General features: G+C 36.1%; 1 protein-coding gene across 1 annotated transcript; it reads left to right on the plus strand.

The window, feature by feature from the left end:
• Nucleotides 1-965: 965 nt before the first annotated feature.
• Nucleotides 966-1,884, plus strand: LOC123965389 (putative high affinity immunoglobulin gamma Fc receptor IC; the record flags this gene model as incomplete). Its single annotated transcript, XM_046041918.1, has 2 exons — nucleotides 966-1,235; nucleotides 1,609-1,884. Coding segments are annotated over 2 exons (546 nt in total), but the record flags the coding sequence as incomplete, so codon positions are not given.
• Nucleotides 1,885-2,173: the final 289 nt, after the last annotated feature.

A 2,173-nucleotide genomic window follows, 5' to 3' on the forward strand; every position in this document is an offset into this window, starting at 1 on the left:
TTTGATTATGAATTATTATCATTATGAATTTAAATATAAAGGCAATCTTATTTTTAAGTTCTGAAATATTAAACCTCGACTGACTTAAGATGCTTTTTTGACAGTTTGTCTCTCAGAAAGCATGCGGTATGAAGTTCAGGTCAGATAAGCTTTCTTCAGTGGAAGTTTTCAGGAGAAATGATGATCATCAATGTTAATGGAAAACAAGTTTAGATTTTACATTTTCTTCCTTCTTGCATGATTTTATTATTGGGTACACATATTGAAAATATAGTTCTATAATGAATAAATTATGTTAGCCCAGCACTCTGACTTCCCTGAGAAAATAAATGTGTGACATCCTTCATCATGGAAACAATGAGATGTTTGTTTGACCATCTTTAATTTGTTTACAGCCACAACAGAGGAGTTGAGGATGCAGTTTTATTTATAGACATGTTCCCTTAACTTTTGCTTAATGTTTCACAGTAGCTGAAATGGTTTTGTTTCCTTCTAGATGTTAAATAGGTGGGATGACTTCTGTATTGTTTTGTTAGATATATTTCAAGACGTGCAGTTAATAAAGCCAGATGAGCTTTCTTCCTCTGTTTGCTCCCCTATTGTATCTCATGTAAATCCTCTTAAAGCCTCGTTATGTTATTTAGGCAGAATTCTGCTTTCTGATGATTTTGTGAGCTCCTATAAGGCTCTCTATGAAGTTTGATGTTTGTGTCATGTGGCAAAATTGGTGATTTGTGCTCCTGGATAGTTACAGCAGAGAAACAGACAAGAAACCCAGTTTACTACACAGAGTACAGTGATCCAGTCAGCATCAACTAAAACAACGAGTTTGACATTTGTTTTTGAAACATAATTTAAAAATAATTTTGTAAACATAATTATTAATTGATAAGGAGATTGTGTTTTAATGTCCATTTAAAACATTTTATTTTTGTATCCTAACTGGGTATTTTTTGTGTTCACAGTCACAAACAGGGCTGTTGTGACTCTCCAACCCAACTGGTCTGAGATATACTCAGGAGAGACGATCACTCTGAGATGTGAGATCAAAGACGGAGGAGACACTGAGTGGGAGTACGAGTGGGAAACATCCAGCTCATACAAACCTCTAAAACAAAGTGAATCCTGGGAAATCAGAGCCACCGTTAATAATCGTGGGAGCTACAGGTGTAAACGCAAAATGGCTCTGTATTCCTCAACAGAGTGGAGTGATCCCTTCACACTGACACCGTCGGGTACGTTTTACTACAGTTTATTCGTTGTGAAAATATCATGATTTTAAAATTCCACCCAACTCAGTAAAAAAAATTATAAAACTAAGACTAAAACTAAAACTATTAAGAAAAACTAAGAGGAGCGATCATTCAGTAGCACAATTTACTACCTAAATATTTCTTTAGTCACAGATTAAAATGAACAATAAAAGAGTTACAGTGCAGATCACAGTGATTAAATTCAGTAAAGTATTTTCTGTGGTCATGTTACAGTGAGTTTACCACCAACCATGGGTGAAATTCATTATGTATTCTTTTTCATGAAAGGATTTTAATTGGGTTAATTCACAGGAACAGTAATGACATTTTTTCATCTTTGTTGTAAACTTCACAGCAAAGAGACCAAAGGCTGAACTGAGAGCTGACAGGAGAGACTTTCCAGCAGGGGGCAGTGTGACCCTGAGCTGCTCTGTGAACCCGTCATCTGGTTGGAAATACTTCTGGTACAGAGGAGAGAAAACCTCTGAACCCCTGAACACACAAGATGCTGTCTTCATCTCAGATGGACAAATCAGTGTCTCACAGGGAGGACTCTACTGGTGCAGAGGAGGAAGAGGAGACCCAGTTTACTACACAGAGGACAGTGATCCAGTCAGCATCAACAAAATTAGTGAGTTTGACATTTGTTTTTTTATGCAAGTGCATTGCATTCACCTAGGAAAAAAAAAAAGCAGACACCTTATCGCGTAATTACCAGAAAATATCTCATAATTATGAGAAACATTAAGAACATCAGTCATCGCTGAACTACACTACAGGAGAAGTGGACAATGATTGCACTATTGAATTTAATCTTCTTTTATTTCTTTCTCTATATGAGGCACTGGGAAATACTGATGTTATTTAATGTGGATGGCATTAATATTTGTATATCAGCATTGACTGTGGTCAAGAGAGCT

The sequence above is a fragment of the Micropterus dolomieu genome, unplaced genomic scaffold, assembly GCF_021292245.1.
Source record: "Micropterus dolomieu isolate WLL.071019.BEF.003 ecotype Adirondacks unplaced genomic scaffold, ASM2129224v1 contig_9579, whole genome shotgun sequence".
Classification (NCBI taxonomy): Eukaryota; Metazoa; Chordata; class Actinopteri; order Centrarchiformes; family Centrarchidae; genus Micropterus; species Micropterus dolomieu.